Genomic DNA, 21,408 nt, shown 5'->3' on the forward strand with positions numbered 1-21,408 from the left:
TTTAGTAGTAAGTCCCTAGTACAGTGCACCAGAGGTGCCCAGGGCCTATAGATCAAATGCTACTAGTGGGCCTGCAGCACTGGTTGTGCCACCCACATAAGTAGCTTTGTAATCTTGTCTCAGACCTGCCACTGCAGTGTCTGTGTGTGCAGTTTTAACTGTAAATTCGACTTGGCAAGTGTACCCATTTGCCAATCCTAAACCTTCCCCTTTCTTACATGTCAGGCACCCCCAAGGTAGGCCCTAGGTAGCCTCAAGGGCAGGGTGCGGTGTATGGTTAAGGTAGGACATAAGGTAATGTGTCTTATATGTCCTGACAGTGAAATACTGCTTATTTCGTTTTTCACTGTTGGAAGGCTTTTCCCTCTCATAGGTTAGCATGGGAGCTACCTTTAAATCTGATTAAAGTGTAGATTACCTTTGGGAGTAGATGGACATGTGTAGTTTGTGGTCTCTGAGCTCACAATTTAAAAATACATCTTTTAGTAAAGTTGGATTTTAAGATTGTGTGTTTGAAAATGCCACTTTTAGAAAGTGAGCATTTTCTTGCTTATACCATTTCTGTGACTCTGCCTGTTTGTGGATTCCTTGTCTGGGTCAGTTTGACAGTTGGGCTGGTTGCACCTCACACTAGACAATGACACAAAGGGAGCTGGGGTATAGTCTGCATTTCCTGATGAGCCATCTGTGCTAGGAGGGAGGGGAGGAGTGGTCACTCACACCTGAAAGGACTGTGCCTGCCCTCACACAATGCAGTCTCGACCCCCCTGGTGAGTGTCCGGGGCCTGGCCTGGGCAACGCAGGATTTCACAATCAAGAGAGACTTTGCTTTGAAGTAGGCCTACTTCAAAGGAGAAAATGGGTATAAGAAGGGCACCCAAAACCAAATAATTTAAAACACTTCTGGAAACCAAGAGGAACCTCTGCCTGAAGAAGAGCTGAAGAGCTGAGGAAGAAGAGCTGCCCTGCCTGTGACTGTGCTTTGGGGAGATATCCTGCAGCTGCTGCTCCTGCCTGTGCTGTGCTTGTGAAGATCTCCAAGGGATTGATTTAGAGCTAGCCTCTTGTTGTTTGAAGTCTCAGGGACAGCAAAGACTTCTTCATGCCAGCACCTGGAGTCTCCGGAGAGACTCCTATCCTGCCAAGTGGTGCCCATCCAGTTCCTGGGACCCTGAAAGGAGAAGCTAGCAGCCTAAGAGGAAGAAATCCACGCACAGAACGCTGTGCGGGGAAAAGATTGACGCGACTCCGATCGGTGGCGGAAAATTGACGCGCCACTGGCTTTGTGGCTGAAAATTGACGCTTGCCTGCAATGCAACCTGAAGATCGACGCCCGGGGCTGGAGAAATGACACACAGCATCGCTGACGGAGGCTGGTGAGATCGCAACCCGCGCTGCGTGATTTTCGGATTATCATGCAGCTGGATTACCGACACCACCACCGCTGGGTGTGTAAAAACTACGCAAGGCCTGCCCGGACCCAAGAGTGCTGACCGGATCGACGCATCACTCTCCTGAGGAGAGAAGAAACGACGCGCCCGACCCGACAAAAGGAGAAACAATGCAAGGTCTCGCTTGTGAGTGAAATTGACGCATAGCAAGCCCTTTTTGATGCACACTCACCCGTGCAGGGTTATTTTTGACACGCCCAAGGTACATTTTCACGCTAACAGTGTTAGTATGTGTTTAAAATTACATGAAGACTCTTTTTGCATTTTCAGTGATAACTTGACTTGTTTATTGTGGATTTTTGTCATATTTCCAATTTTTCTAAACCTGTGTTGTGTCATTTTGTCGTGTTTTCATTAAGTTAATATGTGTGTTGGTACAAATACTTTACACCTAGCACCTTGAAGTTAAGCCTACTGCTCGTGCCAAGCCACCAAGGGGGTAAGCAGGGGTTAGCTGAGGGTGATTCTCTTTTCCCCTGACTAGAGTGAGGGTCCTTGCTTGGACAGGGGGTAACGTGACTGCCAACCAAAGACCCCATTTTTAACACAACCTAAATGCTTCTTTCAAATAATAATATTGTGTATCAAAAGGCTCTAGATGTAGGACTAGAAATCTAGCAGGAAACTTGAAAGTAAATAATGGATAGAAAGAACTGCTAGGGACGTTTCCTCTATTAGAAGGCGGAAGCTACGAGGTTGAGATCAGGAAAATATAGGGAAACTATTCAGAAATGTATGATGTCTACGGGCGAACAGCGAGCATCATCAAAGAAAACAGTTGATATTATAGTTATTCAATACTGCATCCAGGCCTTTACATGCTTCTTGCAAAGAAGCGATGTAACGTGATAAAAATTTGTTTTCTTACACTAAGGGGGTCATTCCAACCCTGGCGGTCGGTGATAAAGCGGCGGCCAACCCGCCATAGGCAGGCGTTCAAAAAAATGGAATTCTGACCCTGGCAGGAACCCCCAACACAGGCCGCCACTTTAACACTCCGACCGCCACGGCGGGACAGACAAACAGCGCGGCGGTCACCGCCAACAGGCAGGCGGCAGACAATGTACCGCCCACCCTATCACAACTCACCAATCCGCCACCTTTTCCAGGGCGGGAGCCCCGCCGATAAAACCACGGCGGAAACATGCTACGAATGGGAAAACGCTCACCTCTACACACTCCACGAGGAAGGAGGACAGCATGGAACCCGAATTAAACATCCTACCAGCTATTGTCTACCTGCTCATCTACCAGGAGTACGAACGCCGGCGCAGACGACAACGGTGAGTACTGCACCTACGACACAGGGGAGGGGGGAGGAGGAAAGCTTACGGGCACACACATACGCCATACACCCACTCCCCCACCCCAAATACCTACACCCCAATGCAGAGCAACAAGTCAGAGTGACACCCCCCAAACCCACCGGGATAATGCAAAGACACAAATAAAATGATCTTTAAAATATATGTATAATATAGCTCCATTGAAGTTATGGGAAATATGCAATATGAAAGATACAAAATAAGGAATGAACATAGTTAAAAATATATACATAGGCAATAAGTCCTGCCCATTCTGTCAAAGTTCCATAGTCCGTGGGCCAATGTGCACAAACACATGGGCAAAGCCCACACAGGAGACCAGATACCATTGGAGAGAACGCTGCTGGGGCATCAGATGATAAAACTACAGGCACCTCAGGGGGAAGGGAAGGGGGGGCACCTCAGCCACATGAGTCCACGACGCCAGATCCACGAGGGGCCTCCATGCCCACTGTGCCATCCTGGGGAGTGCAAAGCCACAGTCTCACAAGTCTCTACAGTGGGTGGCTTGCCCACTGTGCCATCCTGGGGAGTGCAAAGCCACAGTCTCACAAGTCTCTACAGTGTGTGGCTTGCCCACTGTTCCATCCTGGGAAGTGCCAAGCCACAGTCCATCAGATGGATTACCGACTCCACTGTTAATGGAGGAGGCATGGTGCCCAGAGTGCTTCGTGAAGCCCTGCTCGACACAGAACCGGCACTGTCAATGGGCCAGCGGTGCTTGAGACGGCTTTGCCCAGCGGAGTGGTGCTTGACAGGAAGGGCCCAGCGGAGCGGTGCTTGAGACGGCGTTGCCCAGCGGAGCGGTGCTTGACAGGAAGGGCCCAGCGGAGCGGTGCTTGAGACGGCGTTGCCCAGCGGAGCGGTGCTTGACAGGAAGGGCCCAGCGGAACGGTGCTTGAGACGGCGGTGGCCAGCGGAGCGGTGCTTGAGATGAAGGGCCAAGCGGAGCGGTGCTTGACAGGAAGGGCCCAGCGGAGCGGTGCTTGAGACGGCGTTGCCCAGCGGAGCGGTGCTTGACAGGAAGGGCCCAGCGGAGCGGTGCTTGAGACGGCGGTGGCCAGCGGAGCGGTGCTTGAGATGAAGGGCCCAGCGGAGCGGTGCTTGACAGGAAGGGCCCAGCGGAGCGGTGCTTGAGATGAAGGGCCCAGCGGAGCGGTGCTTGACAGGAAGGGCACAGCGGAGCGGTTCTTGTCACAGCGGGGCCCTGTTCAGCTGTGCTTCTCACGGCGGGGCCCTGTTCAGCGGTGCTTCTCACGGCGGGCCCCTGTTCAGCGGTGCTTCTCACGGCGGGGCCCTGTTCAGCGGTGCTTCTCACGGCGGGCCCCTGTTCAGCGGTGCTTCTCACGGCAGGCCCCTGTTCAGCGGTTCTTGTCACGGCGGGGCCCTGTTCAGCGGTGCTTCTCACGGCGGGGCCCTGTTCAGCGGTGCTTCTCACGGCGGGGCCCTGTTCAGCGGTGCTTCTCACGGCGGGCCCCTGTTCAGCGGTTCTTGTCACGGCGGGGCCCTGTTCAGCGGTGCTTCTCACGGCGGGCCCCTGTTCAGCGGTGCTTCTCACGGCGGGCCCCTGTTCAGCGGTGCTTCTCCGGCGGGCCCCTGTTCAGCGGTTCTTGTCACGGCGGGGCCCTGTTCAGCGGTGCTTCTCACGGCGGGGCCCTGTTCAGCGGTGCTTCTCACGGCGGGGCCTTGTTCAGCGGTGCTTCTCACGGCGGGCCCCTGTTCAGCGGTTCTTGTCACGGCGGGGCCCTGTTCAGCGGTGCTTGTCCTGTGTTTCTAGGGAGCCAGACCTGGCCAAGACTTCCCGCTCAGTCGCCATCCGACCTTGCGGTCGCGGGGCCCTCCTGTGATGGAGTCCTGGGCCCGTGGGTGTCGTCCGTCACAACCGGAATGGGGCTGGTGGGGCCCTCCTGGGCAGCTCGCCTGCTGCCTGACTTCTCCGCCCTGCTGCCCTTGCCCTCCTTCGCTGAAGCTCTGTGGCCCTTGCCTCCCTTTGATGATGTGGCAGGTGACGGGGCAAGGCTACTGTCCTTGGTGGCAGCCGTCTCAGGCTTGTCGCGCCGGCCCTTAGTCTTTTTTTGTCGTCTTCCCAGGGGGTGGGCTGGCTGTCCCCTTGCTGCTGGCCGATGTTCCTGCCCTAGGAGCTGGTGGACTCCAATAGCCCTGCACTATGGTCATAGTAGATGCAGGGCTGGTGGTGGCTGAGGTGCTTTTTTGACTCTTACCAGATGGAGGGGGTGGGTCAGTGGTTGGAACGAGGTCAAGGTTGGAAAGGAAAAGCACTTTGGAAGGACAGGGATGGGTAGGTGTAGTGGGTATGGGAGTGGAGGAAGAGGATGTGGTTGTAGGAGAGTCAAGTGTGCTGTCTTTGGGTGCAGGTGCTTGTGACGGAGGCTGTCGTGAGGTGGATGGCTGTTGGGTGGGTGGCTGCCTGCGTTTGTGTGGTTTGGAAGAGGGGGTGACAGACACACTGGGAGAGGACACAGGGGACGTGTAAATGGCAGTGGGGGTGGTGACTGCACGTGTGCGGACTGTAATGGAGGGTGTGCTGGTGATGGAAGTACTGGCTGATGGTGGTGTGCATGCAGGTGTGAGTGGAGACGTCACAGGGAGGGAGGAGGGAGATGAGGAGGTGGGGGACACAGAGGTGGTAGTGACTGTTGGCATGTCTGCATCTGGATGTTGCTTGGGTGAGTGCTTGTGGGATCTGTGGTGCTTATGTCTGGATGAGCTGCCCTTGGGTGTAGAGGTGTGTGCAGGCTGGTCTGATGGTGTGGATGGGATAGGCAGAGGAACAGGAGACTGGGACTGGGTGGAGGGAGTCAGAAGAGGGAGGCTGGAGACAGGGACAATAGCTGCCGTCAGTGCTGAGGCCAGAGCGTTGAACGATCGCTGATGGGCAGCCTGACCCGAATGAATGCCCTCCAGGTATGCATTGCTCCGATGCACCTCCCTTTCTACACCCTGGATGGCATTCAAAAGGGTAGACTGCCCAACAATGATGGTCCTGAGGAGGTCAATGACCTCCTCACTGAGGGCAGCAGGGGTAACTGGGGCAGGGCCTGAGGTGCCTGGGGCGAAGGAGATGCCCGCCTTCCTGGGCGAGCGGGCACGGAGCGAAGGCTGAGGGGCTGCTGGGAGGGCGGGGCTGGTGCGCTGGGTGGCGGCTGTACCTGTTGTGGCGGTGGGCACGGATGTTGCCGCCACCGCAAGGGAGCTCCCTTCCGAGGACGTGTCGGTGTCGCTGACGTCTCCACGGGTCCCCGTTGTGGAGCTCCACTCGCCCTCCGTCTCACTGGTGTACTCGGAGTCTGTTGCATGGCCCTCCGGGGCCATGTGAGATGCAGCTCCCTCGTGCGCCGATGCCACTTCTCCTCCGCCTGATGATGCTAATGCACACATGAACAGGAAGACAAAGAAAAGGGGGGGGGGGGAGAAATGAAGACAGGTTGAGTGCATGCATTGGCAACACCGTTGTCGGAGAGGACAGACACAGAAGCCCCCTGCACTAGGCCGCGCAATCGGGGTACACTACTCAGTTATTGTGACTAGGCCTACAGGTCTATGGACGACAAATGCACACATGGGTGAGGCCGGACCATGGATAGCTGTACTTGGCACCCTACAGAGGTGGGGGGTGGGGGCACAGGGCCATGCCTAATGGAGGGGCCTAGCCTACAGAATGCGCTCTGGCCTAGAGATAGCCACAGCCCTCCTCCCCCACCCAGACACCTTCACTGCGCGCAAAGATAGCAGAATGTGCTGATACTCACCCCCTTGTGTCTGCTGTGATGTCCTCACGCGCCCATCCAAATCGGGGTAGGCCACCGCCAGGATCCAGGACATCAGGGGGGTCAATTGGCGGCTGGCACCCCTCCTACGTTGGGAGGCCATCCCCAGCAGAGACTCAGCGGTCTTTCTGGTCCCGCGGCGGATGTCCTCCCACCTCTTTCGGCAGTGGGTGCCCTGTCTGTTGTGGACCCCCAGGGCCCGGACGTCCTTGGCGATGGCACGCCAAATGTCAATCTTCTGATGGGCGCTGACCTATGTGACATGTACAGGGTGGTAAAGGAAATCTCATCACTTTTCTGCCTGGTCAATGTGAGTGGCCCCCCCCTCCCCAACCTTGCCATGTGGCACATGCTCTCATCTTTCGTGCGTTGCACTCCTCATTCGCTCCCCTCCCCACCATCTTACATACACCCCACTCAACACAGGCATAGCCCATTCAACGTGCACCCTGTGTACTAACCTGTTGGTCTGGAGGACCGTAGAGTAGCGCATACTGGGGGAGGACCCCATCAACAAGATTCTCCAATTCTTCAGAAGTGAAGGCAGGGGCCCTTTCCCCAGTCGCAGCAGCCATTGTATCTCCCAGACCGAGGTCACAGCAGCACTTGCAGTATCGGTCCTCTCCTGTGGATGATCAGGTCTCGAGGGATTAATCAGATAGAAAATGGCGGTCACGCCCGTGGCGGTGCGTACCGCCGCAGTGCGTACCGCGACCACAGGCGCCCATCCTCATTGGCTACTGAAACCCATTGGGTGCAATGTTAACCAATGCGGCTTAGCACCGTGGTCTTCGACCGCCTACCGCCACGGTGTGCCACGCCAGCGCATTGACCTCACATCCCACTGTCACACTTCACAGGTCAGGCAGCCGCCATTTTAAGGGCCCACATGGCATAATTTCTACTGTGTCACACAGGCCTAGGGCTTGCATTGCCACTCATACAAGCCTTTCAATGAATAGCGATTCGTTTACTGTGCAAGTTGTGTGAACACACCTGTGGGTTGCTTGACTCTGTGCTCCATGTTGTCCTTCCTAGGCACCGTCCGCTGGGACTTGCGAGGAGAAGGATGAATCCTCCCGTGTACCGACCGCTGGTGGACCTGTCGACAATGGAAGAACGACATATCATACTTACATACAGGCTTGGCAGAGCAACTATACATGAACTATGTGCCCAGCTGGAGCCAGACCTGATGTCCCCCATCCGCCAACCCACAGGGATTCCCCCTCTGGTGCAGGTTCTGTCAGTACTCCATTTTTTGGCAAGTGGGTCTTTTCAGACAACAGTGGCCATGTCATCTGGGATGTCTCAGCCTATGTTTTCAAAGGTTTTGTCCAGAGTGTTGTCTGCCCTGATGAAATACATGCGGAGCTACATTATTTTCCCTGAGGTGGGCGATTTGGCTACAGTGAAGGGTGATTTCTATGCCCTTGGACATATCCCCAACATCATAGGTGCCATTGATGGCACCCATGTGGCTTTGGTTCCCCCCAAAGAAAGTGAGCAGGTGTACAGAAACAGAAAAAGTTATCATTCGATGAATGTCCAGGTGGTCTGTTTGGCTGACCAGTACATCTCCCATGTAAATGCCAAGTTCACTGGGTCAGTGCATGACGCGTATGTCATGCGAAATAGCAGCATCCCTTATGTGATGGAACAGCTACAGAGACACCGTGTGTGGCTAATTGGTGACTCTGGTTACCCCAACCTGTCGTGGCTACTGATCCCAGTGAGGAATCCCCGGACCAGGGCAGAGGAACGGTACAATGAGGCCCATGGGCGAACTAGGAGGATCATAGAAAGGACCTTCGGGGTCCTGAAGGCCAGGTTTAGGTGCCTGCATATGACAGGGGGATCCCTAATGTACTCACCAAAGAAGGTGTGCCATATCATTGTGGCCTGCTGTATGCTTCACAATCTTGCTTTGCAACGCCAGGTGTCTTTTCTGCAGGAGGATGGTCCAGATGGTGGTGTTGTAGCAGCTGTGGAGCCTGTGGACTGTGAAGAGGAGGAAGACGACGGGGACGACACGGACAACAGGGATACAGTCATACAACAATATTTTCAGTAGCACACAGGTAAGAATCACCCACGCCATTTTACATTTACTTAAGGCCTCATGCGTCTCTACTGTCTGTGTTTCCCCCCAGTTCCTGTTAACTGATTTGTGACTTTCCCTTCCCTTTTCAGAGCTGTATGACCCACTGCGTGACTTCTGCTTTGTTTGCCCATGGACTAAAGCTTATTGAAATTGGTATGTTGTCATCACAAAGTAACTGGACATTATTGCACCGTTATGTGTAATACATTTGTTAAGAATACAAGCAGACTCCTGTTATTTTAAGTGCAATAAGTGATTTATTTTAAGTGCTACATATAGGTACATGATTGTAAAACGGTGATGGGTGGGGGTGGAGTAATGTCCATGGCAGAGTCCAGTTCTCAGTCTCACAGGTGCATTGTCCATATGCCTGTGGAAGGATGGAGCAGGGGCAGTTAAAGGTTGGACAGGGTGACAATGTGGGACAGTGGGATGACATCAGGGGGTATCTTATGCTGGCGGGGGTCTTGCAATCCTACTCTGTCTTCTTGTGAGATCTCAGGTTCCGCTTGCGGGGTGGTTCTTCTTCTGCAGGAGGTGGGGTTCTGGTGGCCTGTTGTTGTGTGGGGGCCTCCTGTCCACTAGCGCCGGTGGAGGTGGTAGGCTGTTCCTGGCCTGGGCTAGTGACAGGGGCCCTTTGGGGGGCCACATGGTCCCGCAATGTGGTGACTATCTGGTTAAGGGCCACGACGATGGTCCCCATTGCGGAACCGATGTTCCTCAGTTCCTCTCTGAACCCCATGTACTGTTCCTCCTGCAGTGCCTGGATCTCCTGGAACCTGGCCAGTACCGTCGCCATCGTCTCCTGGGAGTGGTGGTAAGCTCCCATGATGGAGGAGAGGGCCTCTTGGAGAGTCGGTTCCCTGGGCCTGTCCCCCTCCCTGTTGCACAGCAGCCCTCCCAGTTCCCCTGTGTTCATGGGCCTCTGTCCCCTGGACTGTGTGCCCACTACCACTGCCCCCAGGTCCCTGTTGTTGTTGGGGTAGTGGGTCAACCTGGGTGCCCTGTAGTGGTGGACACACCGCTGATTGACGTGTCCTGGAGACAGAGGCATGGGCCCGCTGGGTGGGAGCTGTGCTGGTGTTCCCAGAGCGGGTTGGGTCTGGTGTAGCCTGTGGCTGTCTGTGGGGAACCGACTGTCCAGAGCTCCCCGATGGGCCGGGCTGGTCATCTGGGTCCAGGGAGACAGACCTGCTGTCATCGCTGGGGGCCTCTTCTGGGGGTGGGATGGACATCTCTGTACCCTCCGTGGCGGTGTGGTGGCGTTCGGGTCGTGCATGGGTATAATGGTATGGTTATTACTTCTGTGTGTGGCATTTCGTGTGATGGGTGGGTGTCCGTGTACCCAAGTGCAGGCATTCCCTTGTGGGGGCTTTTGTGAGGGTGGCTTGTGGGGTGATGTGTGTGTGCAGTGGGCATGCTTTGGTGATGGGTGTCCATGCTTTGTGGTCGCATGCAGGGCTTGGTGTTGGGATGGGTGGGTTGTGATGGTGAGCCATTTACAAGGAGTTGGTGTGATGGGGGTGAGGGTGGGGGTATGTGCTGGCATGCAGGTGGGGTGGGGGTGGGAAGCAGTAGTGAAGATTTGACTTACCAGAGTCCATTCCTCCGCCTACTCCTGCGAGGCCCTCAGGATGCAGGATGTGCAAGACTTCCTCCTCCCATGCTGTAAATTCTGGGGGAGTAGGTGGGGGTCCGCCGCCAGTCTTCTGCATCGCAATGTTGTGCCTTGATACCATGGAACGCACCTTCCCCCGTAGGTCGTTCCAGCGCTTCCTTATGTCATCCCGATTGCGTGGATGCTGTCCCACCGCGTTGACCCTGTCCACTATCCTTTGCCATAGCTCCATCTTCCTGGCAATTGTGGTGTGCTGCACCTGTGCCCCGAAGAGCAGGGGCTCTACACGGACTATTTCCTCCACCATGACCCTGAGTTCAGCGTCAGTGAACCTGGGGTGTCTTTGGGGTGCCATGGGGTGGTGTGGATGAGGTGTGGGGTGGCGTTTGTGGTGATGAGTGTGGTGCGTGTGGTGGTGTGTGGTGTTTGGTGCGTGGATTCTGTGTGGGTGATGGTGTTGTGTGCCTCTGTGTTGTGGGATTGTCTATTCTGTGCTCTCTCTCTAGCCTTCGTCAATAATTTCGGGTCGTAGGGGTTTGTGGGTGATGTGGGTGTGTGTTTTATATTGTGTTGGGTGTGTGGGAGTGGTGTTAGTATGTGTATCAGGTGTGTGTGTTTCAAAATGACCAATGTGGCTGAGTTTTCTATGTGTGTGTGTATTTTGACCGCGGCGGTGTGTACCGCCAATGGAATACCGCCGCGTGGATTCGTGTGTCGTGATAGTGTGGGCATATTTCTGTTGGCGTGACGGTGGAGGTTTGGTCATCGCCATTTTTTCGCTGACCTTTGGTATGGCGGACTTTTGTGGATGTCGGGTTTTTGGCGGTTTGCAAGTTGCGGGTCAGAATGACCGTGGCGGTATACCGCGGCCGCGGTGGTGTTATGGCGGTCTTCTGACCGGCGGTAAGCGCCTTTTACCGCCGAGGTCAGAATGACACCCTATGTATTTAATAAAAATATTAACAAATAACAAACTGTTTACATTTTTTATAACTGTTGTTGTCTTGCAGTTCTCTCTTCAGATGTCACTAACTCTAAGTCAGTGCCTGCTTGCATGTCATACTATGGCCCTCATTGTATTTCATCCCCCCATTGGCCTTCCCACTGGTCTGCTCAGAGCAGGCAGAAAATGTTAGCGTTTTTATCTCTGGAACTGGGAAAAATTTCCCAGTAAAGGACTAGGGGGCAGATTTAAGAGCCCCTAGCGCCTCCTTGCACCACATTAGCGTCATTTTGTTTTACGCTTATGTGGCCCAACGTGGCCAAAATCTCCAGGCCAAATTTACACAGTGGTGCATCCATTGCGCCACTGTGTAACCCTTTGCACTACATTATGCCTGCGCCAGGCATAATGTATACAAAGGGGGCGTTCCCCCATTAGTGCGGCCAAATAAATGACACAACCAAATCTAAGAGATTTCTTTGCGTCATTTTTTTCTGCACTTTTAACGCCTGCTTATAGCAGGTGGTGAAAGGTGGCACACCATTATTTACAATGCGCCGAAATAGGCTTTGCAGAAATAGCATCAACATTTTTTATGCTAATCCTGCAAAGCTCCGAACTAGCATCAAACATTTTGATGCTAGTTCCCTAACCACTACCATGGTGCTCCGTATCTTAGATACGGCGCACATACAGTGGCTTTAGAGATGCGCTAAGGGGTGCAAGAAAAGTGGCGCTGCACTTGGTGCAGTGCCACTTTTCTTAAATTTTGCCCCTGGTATTTCAGGGTCTCAACTATTATTCACCACTTCTATGCTGATTTTTAGAGCGCATAGCTACCTGAAGGCTTTCCAGTGCTAAGTAAGGCCCCACCCGCCATGGAAGAAACAAGTAATGACTATAATTTGGTTCAGAAATACAGGTCAGAATCATAGATCCTTTCCCCCAGTATAGCTGCACCAAATTCCGACCAACTCATAAGTGAACAGCAGAAATGCACGTGATTTTGTCAGCAGAAAAGTTCTTTAACTGGTGGTCACAGTGTTTTTTTTTTTTTAGCTAAACTGTTCTGAATACATTGTTATCTCATAAAAGGAACTTTATAAATAAATTCAAACTTTCTAAAGATATGTTTCAGCTTCGCTGCATCTGCTTTGACATATATGTGATGGAGGAGCAAAGACCAGTCAAAAGGCATTGAACCGTAAGGGAATAACTACAAACCACAGAAAGCCCTTGAGGCTGAACCGCCATGGCTGGTTGGCCTTTCGTCAGTGTAACTGATTGACAGACAGGACAGTATGCTCTAGAGCCCCCTCTTACATGACAGGTACTTCTCTTTCCACCGAACTAGTGAAATGGCAGCTACATCCCATTCAATAAATTTGCCATCTGCAAAGATGTGACATGGTCCATGACTTGTGCAGCACGATTCTGTTTCCACTGCAAGTTCTATTGCTCCACACTATACCTTTGATTTATGTGTCTTAGAACAGTACCCTGTACTTTCTACCAACAACCTGACTCAGTTAATTCGAAAACATTTTTGGGCAGATGCACTAATATTTTTTTTAAATAGTTGGAAATCTATGGAACATATGTTTGGGATTTGCTGCGATTTCCAAATTTTAAGGGATTCATAAGCTTCCTCAGTGGTAACCATAGAAATGTCCCAAATGGTTCCTTTCGATCCATAGTCCTGTATCCTTTATACTACTGTCACTTCCCCAGATCACATCTTTCCATTACTAACATAAACTACCTGCACAGCATCCCTACTCCCCTTCCCACAAGCCACAGGGACCTGTTGTGCTGGTGCTTTTTTCCTTTTGGATAAGTATTCGTTGTCTTGCCTGCCTCTCTTCCTCTCCCACATCTCCTCCTCTAGAAATGCCCTAACTGCTGTCATTTGACTGCCTTTGGTGTCTGATTTGTTGTCATCTAGGCTGTCAACCTCCAGATTTTGAAGGCACTTGCATTGTTGAGATGTTTGTGGTAACATGACGATAGCTTTTGACCCTCTATGGGATCCTACTATTGCTTTTCATTCTTCACACTTCTGTTTCTCCATCCGTTTCTTTTCATTCACATTTTGTTCGTGCTTAATTTGTTCCCTGTATACCGTCTGCCATATTATGACCGTAGCCGGAATTCCGCCAGAAACTATGTTTATTATAGTTTTGGGGGGAAAGGGGTGGGGCCACGGGGGTGACGAGCATTGAGGGAGAGTGTTCAGCTCAGCACTTCCCCTCACTGCGCATGCATGTTTGCCGGCTGCCTCGGGCCGGCCAAACACACATATGCAGAAGGGTCTCTCCAGCCCAGCAACACAGTTGCTGAGCTGGAGAGAGCCTGCATAGGCTCCCAGTCTGCCTGGGAGCGCCCTGGCTCTGAGCAGCATCAGGACTGTCCGCAAGGCAGGCTGGGAGCCTGTGTTGGAGGAGACGAAAGAGCAGAGGAACTGAGCGTTGCGTCGCGGGAGCGGAGGTAAGCTGTTTTTTTTAATTATGTTTTTTAATGTTATGTGTGGTGGCCGTCCTCCCCCAGGTCCCCCCTCGTGCGCATCGACACACTCCCTCAGTGAGCCGCGACTGGTGGTTGAACTCAAACAGTCCTGTGAGGAAAGGGGACCACGAATTTGGAGCTTCAGGAAGCTCTGAGGGCCTGGACAGAGGTCAACCAGTTACTGACAGCAACAGATGATGGAAATGAGGAAGATGATGTGGAGGAGCAGGATCAGGACCTGGACATTATCCCTGAAACACAGCCTTCAGAGGAGGAGGATGACCCATCTTCTGAGTTAGAACTCCCTACTGGGGCAGGAAGCAGTTTCTCCTCAAATAGCCTGTCCCCAGAGGATCTGTCAGACATGAAGGCAGAGAGGGAGTTCAGGCTACAGATGGCACAACTCATGATGGCAGAAACGAAATTGGCGCTGGAGGAAATAATATTGGGTTATGAGATGGGCCTTAGACCTTACAGGCAAACAAGCAGAGTCCAGCAGCAATGGTGGCAGCATACACTCAGTGTCAGAAGGAGACAAGAAGGCGTGCTTCCCTATAGATCTAGGGCCAAACTATGTGGTAGGGGTTGACATAGACAATTGGTTAACCACATATGAGGTAGCTCTAAAGGTACACCAGATTTCAGAGGAGTACTTGGGAGTAGCTTTTAGAAACATATTCTCCTAATAGAGAGGGACCCTCTACTCACTCTGGAGGTAGACCAGAAAAGACATGCTCCCATGGAAGCCATCCTTGTCACCAAGTCTGGACTCACCCCAGAGAAATAGCGCATCAGGTTCAGGGATTGTGAAAAGATGCAGAGCTAGTCTTGGGTGGATTTCCTTGATTATGCCAATAAGGCTCTGCATGGTTGGGTGCAGGCCAGAAAAGCTGATGTTTTTACAGGATTGTTTGATCTGATACAAAGACAGCACATGCTCAGTACATATTTTTCAGAGCTGCAACAGCACCTAGTGGACACGAAGCTGGCTACTCCGGGAAGCTTGCTGAGGAGGTGGACCTCGGGGTCAGTACCAGAATGTCTAAGACAATAACTGGGAGTGGCCCAAGAAGGGCGGTTCAGGTTCCCCCAGCAGAGTGAGAAGGAGATTAAAGATGACCTATACAAGTCCAAGAGTAAAGCAGGGGAAAGGGTGTCCAAACTCCTCCTGAGAAATAGGGGGATGGTTCTGGTGGGCGGTGGCCCAGGGTACCCCATTTCCAACTCTGCTGCTTTGAGCGCTTCCAATTAGGACACAAGCAGGGGGACTCTGCCTGCAGACTAGTTTTACTGCTGGTGGTGCTCGGTGTGACAAATTTTGTTGGCATCCGCCATGACCTCCTTCTCCACAGATTGCGTCACTACCACCCTTTAACAGTGCTGCTCAAGTCTCTATAACCACACCCTCTCGCATGCATTTCTGAATGAATGCCCATGACATAATGCCTGAAGCCCAAACTCTTCCCACATACGCCACTCTAAAGACTTGTACTCTTCCAATCATGCACAATAAACTGAGTAGCTTCTTAGGTAGAGGTGGTAGGAGTATGCCAAATCAGTTCTATATCAGTTGCACCCATCTGCTTCACTCTATACTTGAGTGCAAACGCAAGTTTGCTGCAACTGATGTGGAGCAACCCCATGACATCATGACCAAACTCAAACTCTTCCTATATAGGCCGCTCAATAAACCCACACTTTACCAACCAAATACAACCAACACAGTAGCTGCTTACTTAACCACTGAAACTCTTGAGGCCCTTTTGAGGCGTATTTGAATCTGAGCAAAAACAGAAAGGAGAAGATTTTTATATTTTGACCACTAAAAATTTGAAAGCTTGGGCAAAACGATGGACCCTTCTTACCCAAAGGATGGTAACAAGAGGATGCGGAATAACAATTGATGCAATCAGCTGATTGTTTGACAAACTTGACAAATTAATATGGGGCTTCTATCAAAAACTGCACTATGGCAGATGCAAAGCCACTCGAAAAGGGTGCAATTGTCTATGGGCAGTGAATGAGGGTCTGCCAGATATGATGAGTTTTGCATGTGTAATGACTTCTGTGTGACTAGAAACAAATATATTAGGTATTTGAGAAGCTCCTAATAGAGAGATTTGAAGTAGTCTAGGTAGAAGGAATGGATAGTTCATGCTGTACAGGTGGGATACAGGGAAGAATTTTTGGTATGACCTTCAAGAAGAATGAACAGGTGGAAGTGACCTTGTTTAAAAAAAAAAAATTAATGAAGTTACATACCAGATAAAAAAGCACAAAGTGAGAAAAGAAGGCATATAAATACAAATACATACAAATACAGTAACTCATCCATATATAATAAACAGCAATTAATAATTAGATTCAATAAAAAACAGATGATCAAATACCAGTAAAGTGCAAAATTAGGCCTAATGCAGATCGCCTACAGCTCATGCTCAGCTATCATCGAGCCACTGTGCGAGTGGGGCCCAGATAGAATTGCCAATCTGCCTTTGGGTAGAACCCTTAAACGCATAGGAGCTCATCTCAAGATAAAACATTGAGCATAGCCGGGCCAGCCATCGGTTAAATGATGGGAGTATCAGCTCTAGCCAGTCCGACGTAATACAGCAGCGAACCACTGACATGGCTAAGAAAAGAAACCTCCGTAGCTGATCCGGGTACTCAGCGCCGTCAACTCCGAGTAGTACAAGTTGGGACGTGATCACCACCTCCTGATGACTGAGCCTAGAGACAAAGTTAGCCACATCCTTAAAAAATTCATGCAACCTACAACAGCTAAAAACATATGTACCAGGTCGGCCATCTCGCTCTTGCAGCGGGGGCATACCACCCCCCTCGAACTACCCCATTTAGCTAACTTGGCCGGCGTGTAATATAAATGAAATACTGTTTTATAATGCTGTGCTTGTGAGCCGGCCGCAAGCAAAAAGCGTTGATCCATGTCTAAAGAGGCCAAAAAAGTAGACTCAGATGCCCCGATACCCCGGGCCCACCTCTCAGCATGATTACCCAGATTGTCTAGCAATAAATCCAAGAAAAGAGGATATAAAGACCGAACCTGCCACTTTGTATGTTTATATAATACCTCAAAAATAGGGATTCTCTCCCCCAGTAAACCACTGACAGAGGTGGACGTTTTCAGCAGAAAATGCCTTATTTGTAGGTATTTAAAAAAATCTTTACTATCAAGTTTAAATTCTTTCCTCAGCTCCTCTAAAGATTTAAGATGGGCCCCTGCATAAAAATCGCCTATATACCAAACACCCTGTTGTGCCCATTTGGCACACTGTTTATCCCTAAACATTTCAGGAAGTATAAATGAATTCATAATCGGGGTGTAAAAATGTATTTGTTCTATTCCCATATGGGTTTTAATGCTGGCCCACACCCTAAAGGCCACCCAGACAATCTTAAACTTAACTTTTTTTAAATAGCTAGGCTCAACATTTCTCACAAAAGCTGCGTTAGCATGATTTCCCCAGATCATATTATAAATAGATGGGCACATCTCCACGGTGCCTCCATTGTCCAGGTCATGAATAATTAGAGGTTGAATAAATTGCAAAACTGTTACCAAATAATAAAATAAAAAATTAGGAGCAGTCCATCCACCTTTCTCTCTTGGAAGCACTAAGTACTTATATGCTCGCCGTGTTTTGGAGAAGGACCATATAAAAATATTTGCTAAATTCTCCATATATTTAAACCAATCCTTGCTATTTTCCAATGGGATGGTACGGAAAAGATACAGAACCCGAGGTAAAAATAGCATTTTAATTATATTACAGCACCCAATAATCATTAAATGTAGATTGTTAATGCAACACAACTCTTTCCTAGATTTAGCAAGTACGGGGGCAAAAATGTTCTCGACAATCTGCTCCAAGTTAGCCATTAATCTAATTCCTAAGTAGGTCACTTGCTCAACTCTTCTATTATCAACCATGGGAATCCACTCATTAACCAATATTTGACTCTTAGCCCTGTTTAATAAATAGCCCGATATCACACCAAACTCTGCCGTTAGCTTCTCTATTTCTACAATGGCCAGCCAGGGATCGGGTGTGCTAATGGCTATATCGTCAGCTTAAGCCAGAATTTTAAGCGTACCCTCAACCATTTCCATGGGGGAAGTTACCTTGTTGATGTGGTGTTTTACAGTACATGTGGAGTCCAAAAGGACACAAAGGCTACATGTTGTTTGCCATAAGATGTATGACCCAATTCTGTGGGCCACCACTCAAAGGTCAGGAGAGTGGAGATATTGCCGACAATACAAATCTCATTCATATTAGAGGGAAACAGCAACAGTGCATCGACCTGGCAATAGAACATAGGCCATTGGTAAAGTATTGTTGGAAGAAGAAATGTCTTCTCTCATACTGATCAGAGATTGTGGGTTGTCCCCATATGATAAAAAAATGAGACCAAAGAAAAACGTAGAACTACTACACTAATCTAAATATTGATTTATTTGATCAACTTGAGAAGCCTTTCAGCACTGTGGCGGTCAACATTATAAATGAAGACTGTACCAAATAAATATTCCCAATTTAGGAACATAAATAGACTACAGATCTCAGCCAATTCAGCAGGCTGCCTCTCCCTCCAACCTTTGCAAGATGATCAAATATGAAGGAGAAAGAGATGGCAACTGGTGTTCTTTACTTCTGACTTGCACTAGATTTGAACAGAGTTTGAAAGACGTTCTACCTGGAAGCGCATCTATTATTTGTTGAATCCCCAGATCCCTCTTCCAAATACTGCTTCACAGAAGCTTACCTGTAATGGGAGAACCACCAAGGCCACACAGATCATGATCACCACCAGAAGCTGTGAAGGCCAGATCTTGGGTGTGACGTCCCCATAGCCAACTGTGGAGAAGGTGACGATGCAGAAGTATAAGGACTTGAAGAGGGACAAGTTGTTCCCTGCTCTCTCCAGATGCTGTATGCCACAAGTACTGAAAAACACAATTGCAAGCTCATTGTAAACATGGTGTTGCTTTGAATGTGGTAACTTTTTTCAAGGTCTAACTCCTATGTCCTCACATCACTATGAAATGAATTACCCTTCACTATATGTAATTTTCCAATACCTTCAACCTTTTTAGCCCCTCCCCCAAATTGAAGAAATCCTGGGCCATACTTCACACTGCAGAAACATTTCATCTTAATTTGTAGACTTGTATAATTTGCCCATATTGGATGCCAAATGGACCCATAGTTTATGAGTTATGAAGGCACTGGAAAAATACTTATCAATATAAAGCACTGATTGCTAAACAGAAGATTTATCTTTGTAGGGAGACTTCATTCACCACCAATCCCCAGGACTGTTCTTTTTCTAACATAGGATTCTTGCATTCAAGGCTTCACTAAGATGTTTATCATTCATACATTGTTTGTTGGCATTCTGTGATTGTTTTGTAAGTAAAGGCTAATACCATGAAAAAGACTGGGCTGAGATTAGCTGTCTGGTGGAATGGAGCACTGCATGAAAATGCATCCATGTTTCCACATCAGGGAAGAATTGACACAAAAGAGAGAAGTACTAAGATACCTTAGTAAGATTAAAGTTAAGAAAACCCTGGTTTTAAGAAACTCCTTGTTATGGATTGCACCCATCTTGAAATTCCACATACCAATCAAATTCAAAAGTTGTCAGGGATGATTCACAAAACATTTTTTAACCGTAGCACTGAATTCCCAGATCCTGATTGCGGAATTCAGAATCACCAGACTTTAGTGAGCAGAGATGTCAGAAAAAACTGCAGAATTTCTCCCAAGGGCACAGACATTCAGTACTTAGGATTAGGAAGGCTCACATCCACAAGAAAATACAATTAGTTGCAAATTTGGGTGTTGCCAGGATTGCTGCTGTACTGTATAAAGGTGTCCTGGATGTTTTATTAGAATTATGAGATGATGATATTCCTATTTTTATATTTTGAGTATATTGTGTTTTAAGTAATGATTTAATAGTGATTTTAATTGACTTGCGCTATGTTTTAGGGCAACGGCCGAATAAAGCTTGTTTTTAAACCTTAATCTTAACCACAGACATTCTGTAACCATAATTGCAAACTAGTGCACTTGTAATGTTTACGCCTTACACATTTTGCCAGTGAAATGCTGGTGTAATGTGAAGGACTGCTCAATAATAGCGAACATATGTTCCTTCGGGTGCCGCAAACTCTGATATTTGCTGTTATCCCTCACTGTGAACACAAAAAATTAGATTTAGGAGAGAACAGCACATCTGGTAAAGACCACACGCTGTCATATTGGCATATACTGTGTGCAGTCCTAATGTCTCAAAATCGGGGGCAATCAGATGAGACCCCTGGGAAGTGTCAGGGGAGTGGTCTTTACTCATCCAAAAAATCATAACACTGTGGGTAGTTACAAGCATTCACTCTGCCTTTCAATCCTTTAACTTCTGAACTAGCGCCTGATCAACCCCTCTCTAAGAGGTACTGTAAGTATGGGGAAAGTGATTTATAATTCAGTGTTCACAACTTTGGTCAGAAGCATTAAACATACAATTTGATGGCCGGTAAGATGCAAGGCTTTCCTCTGTCCTTTGAACTCCCCTAACATTTTAGGTGTGTATTGACAGCTTCAACTGTCTACCATAACATTTGTAGTAAAAAAGAGGCCCTGATTTCAATGTCATGGCTAATTCCATTTGATTGGGATTTCTGATTGAGTGTTATATTTCACACTCTCACAGTTTTTCCCTGATGTTAGGTCAAATCTGCTGAAATTTATTGGTGGAAAGGCCCATGAAAATAAGACAAAGCATGGGGAATTCATCGTGTTAAATAACGATTCTGCATGTTACGCTTCATTCCAAGTTAAAAACTTGAAATAGGAGGAATTTACCACACCCAGTAAATAGCTTACCCTGTTGTGACAGTACGCACTGGGTAGGTAGAGGTTTGTGCCAACTTGGAATCAAGGCCAAAGGGTGGGTTTAGTTTCAGCCCCATTCAGACATTGCTAGGAGACAGTGTCAATCACATTTTAGAGCAACTTAAAGGAGTATTTATCTCTCATCATCACACTACATTGCATCTTAAGGAATTCTTCATTTGCAAAGTTTGAGGGTGAGTATTCATCAGATAGGTGCTCGCAAGAATAATTTGGTGAACAGAAACGCCATCTTGAAAAGAAGTCTTCTTACACAAAAGAAGCACATCCAGAGGGCTAAGCAAGCAATTAGGGCTACATGTATGAAAGAATTTTTTTGCAACTCGCAAATTGCGACTCAGAGCGATTCGCAATTTGCGACTCGCAAAACCTTATGTTGATCAGTGTCAATGACACTGTTCGCGATTCGCAAGGGGGTCGCAAATGCCCTACCTCATGAATATTCATAAGGTAGGTCGCAATTTGCGACCCCCTTGGGAACGGCTGCCCTCAAAGGGATGGTGGCCTGCTGGAGACAGCAGACCACCATGTCTGTGACTGCTTTTAAATAAAGCAGTTTTGTTTTTTAAATGCAGCCCCTTTTCCTTAAAGGAAAACGAGATGCACTTCAAAAACAAAAAATTAAACGTTTTTGTTTAATTTTTTCAGAGCAGGCAGTGGTCCATGGGGACCCCTTCCCGTTTGCGAATGAGTTAGCACTAGTTTGACACTGGTGCTAACTGCGATTGTTTTG

General features: G+C 49.1%; 1 protein-coding gene across 5 annotated transcripts in view; it reads right to left on the reverse strand.

The window, feature by feature from the left end:
* The window catches only part of KCNT1 (potassium sodium-activated channel subfamily T member 1), a 1,355,573-nt gene that overhangs the window by 315,515 nt on the left and 1,018,650 nt on the right, over nucleotides 1-21,408 (reverse strand). For all 5 annotated transcript variants that reach the window (XM_069241642.1, XM_069241641.1, XM_069241643.1 and 2 more), the window contains exon 11: nucleotides 18,523-18,703. In XM_069241642.1, coding sequence (XP_069097743.1) covers nucleotides 18,523-18,703 — 181 coding nt within the window. The remainder of the gene's footprint in view (nucleotides 1-18,522; nucleotides 18,704-21,408) is intronic.

The sequence above is a fragment of the Pleurodeles waltl genome, chromosome 6 (genome assembly GCF_031143425.1).
Source record: "Pleurodeles waltl isolate 20211129_DDA chromosome 6, aPleWal1.hap1.20221129, whole genome shotgun sequence".
Taxonomy (NCBI): Eukaryota; Metazoa; Chordata; class Amphibia; order Caudata; family Salamandridae; genus Pleurodeles; species Pleurodeles waltl.